This window comes from Phalaenopsis equestris, unplaced genomic scaffold (genome assembly GCF_001263595.1).
Source record: "Phalaenopsis equestris unplaced genomic scaffold, ASM126359v1 Scaffold001351, whole genome shotgun sequence".
Lineage (NCBI taxonomy): Eukaryota > Viridiplantae > Streptophyta > Magnoliopsida > Asparagales > Orchidaceae > Phalaenopsis > Phalaenopsis equestris.
The window spans coordinates 701198-703694 of NW_018165790.1; the positions used below are offsets into that span (position 1 = coordinate 701198).

Sequence of the window (2497 nt, forward strand, 5' to 3'; positions counted from 1 at the left end):
AGTAGGAGCTCTGGAGTGAAATTCAATATCCTCCCAGCCTAACCATGGATTTAAAGACTAAACCTAAGATTAGCCAACGATTCTTTATAACACTTGAGTAAGGGTAGAGAATTAAAATTGCTCTAATTTGGCACAAGACATATTAAAACCATTTATCTCTCTCATTAAACCAAAAAATCAATTTAGTGGTAAAGATGCTTTCTCATATTAGATAACTTCATCACAAAAATATAGTTTAGCAGCTTTTGTTTAGCTTAGCTTTATAGTTTTGCTAGTAGTAGGTAATTTAGTTCTGATAGCACCTTAAACATTCAAAATTAGTGTAGTAGATTTTATTTATTGTTGTGAATTTCCTAATTTAAATTTCTATTGCGAATTTAAACCTTCCTCATGGGATCAATATTTGAAGCTTAAATAGAAAGTTCTGTATAATTTGATAACGATGCGTATACTTGCGTAAAATCCTAACATAAATTGCTTCAAATTCTTAATCATAAAATAACAAATCAAGTTTTTTGCGTCGTTGCAAAGCTGAGCCAACTTTATTAGTTTTACACATTTATAATTTTATGGATCAGGAGGTTATGGTCAATAGTATCTAGATTGTGTAACTGGATCATATTTGTGGTCTATGATGTATACCATTTGAATCAGGACGTGGATCCTACTTATAGGTTATGATCAATAACATTTGGATCATGCAACTGAAAGCGGATCCTTCTTGTGGCTATGAGTCAAATTTCTGGATGACAATGATAAATTTTTTTTTGCTTCTCTTTGTCCGAATCATGTTATGGTTCACGAGTTATCTCTGAGGCTTCGATATTCTCGGCTTCGACATATTTTTTGTATTTGGCACTCTCAAGCTTCGACACTCTTAGGCATTGGCACTCTTAGACTTTAGCACACTCAGGCTTCAAAATTCTTTGCTTCAGCATTCTTGGTTTTGACACTTTCAGCTTTAGCACTCACTGCTTGAGGATTTTTTGTCATAACAAAGTTTCTTGTTGGGAAATTGATGCTTCCTGACCAATTGGAGCTGGGAAGTCAATCAAGAAAGACGGATATCAGACAACTAAATGAGGAGTTTTCTATAATTAAGAGCTTCCTTATTTTGAATATATTTATTTTGATTTTTTTCTCTCTCAGCTGAATATTTGGATTACGAATATGTATTATTAAGTTACCTAAAATAGATTATGCAGTTTATTTTGTACTTAAAATTGATTGTAAGATTATTATTTAATGAAATGAAAGCAAAGAGAAAAGGCATCAAGCTTATTCAGGATTTAGCTTTTTTTTCTCAAAACTTTCAACATGGTATCAGAGACTAATTCCGTACACTAGCCACCAGTCTTCCTTTGAAAATTATAGAACTCTCTTCCTACCATCCTCTGTGAGGGAAGGGAAGGGCACTTATTTTTGTATTTGAAACAAAAAAAATTTCTTCTTCTCTCACCGAATTCCAAAACTCTCATCGGCAATGTGGAGGAACTCTCGAGATAGTGCGATACAGTCACAATTGGTGTAAGCTGGGATGTCAAACACGGGATTGCGGCGTACGGAGACAAATGCAACTCCATCTTCCTCCTTCTGCTCGCTCCTACCTGAAACCATTGAGGAAGTTCCACACGTAATAGGATGGAGAGGTCATCCACTCTCCTCGTCCACTCTGACAAGGGCACCCCAAAAATGGCAAACGAGATCAAGCTGGCACTTGAGGGAAACGACGTTGCCACCAGATCGATGCCATGAAAGGGCTATCATGCTTCTTCTTAACAACAAGGGCCTTCTGCAGCTTTTCATCACAATCGTTTGTTATTTACTTTCTTTTGAGAACCACACGATCCAGAAACTCCTTGAACTCCAGATAATCAACAAAACTGACACCAACGGCTGCGCCCTACCAGAGACTATCCTCATCTGTCAGAACCTGTGGAACAACTTGCAACATCCTAACGAGTACATCAGAGGCACCACATGACCGCGACTTTATATATGCTTAAAAATATAAGTATTTAATAATGCTGCTAAAAGATTTAATTCATCAGCAGTTGTACCAAAACTTAATAACAATTATAGATTCGATAAATATGGATGTAATAAATATTCAATAATTGTAAAGTCACACTTATCAACGCAAGTATATGTATCGCTCAAGTAATATAGGGCTCTAATGGAGTCCTAGATATCGATCCCACAGGGAGTAATATTAGAACTATGAACTAAGATTTTAGAAAAGAAATACTTTAATCGTAATAACGAAATTCAATTTTCTTATCTGTCATAAATAGGCAATTGAAATAAATATGTAATTTTAATAACTATTAAATAACTAAATATACTAATGAAGTTTTTAACGTGATATTCAATATATAAGAAGACATCCTTCTCCTTGTCAAGAAATTATAGTGAATGGATAAAATGAATCAATTTAATTTGTATTGTGCCAAATAGGAGCATACCTATTCTTTATCCTTTGGTCTAGGCATAAAGA

General features: G+C 34.6%; 1 protein-coding gene across 1 annotated transcript; it reads left to right on the plus strand.

Moving 5' to 3' along the window:
• Nucleotides 1-1537: 1537 nt before the first annotated feature.
• LOC110034127 (coatomer subunit beta-1-like) lies at nucleotides 1538-1984 on the plus strand. Its single transcript, XM_020738411.1, has one exon. It carries the CDS (start codon nucleotides 1538-1540, stop codon nucleotides 1982-1984), a length of 447 nt encoding a protein of 148 aa, XP_020594070.1.
• Nucleotides 1985-2497: the final 513 nt, after the last annotated feature.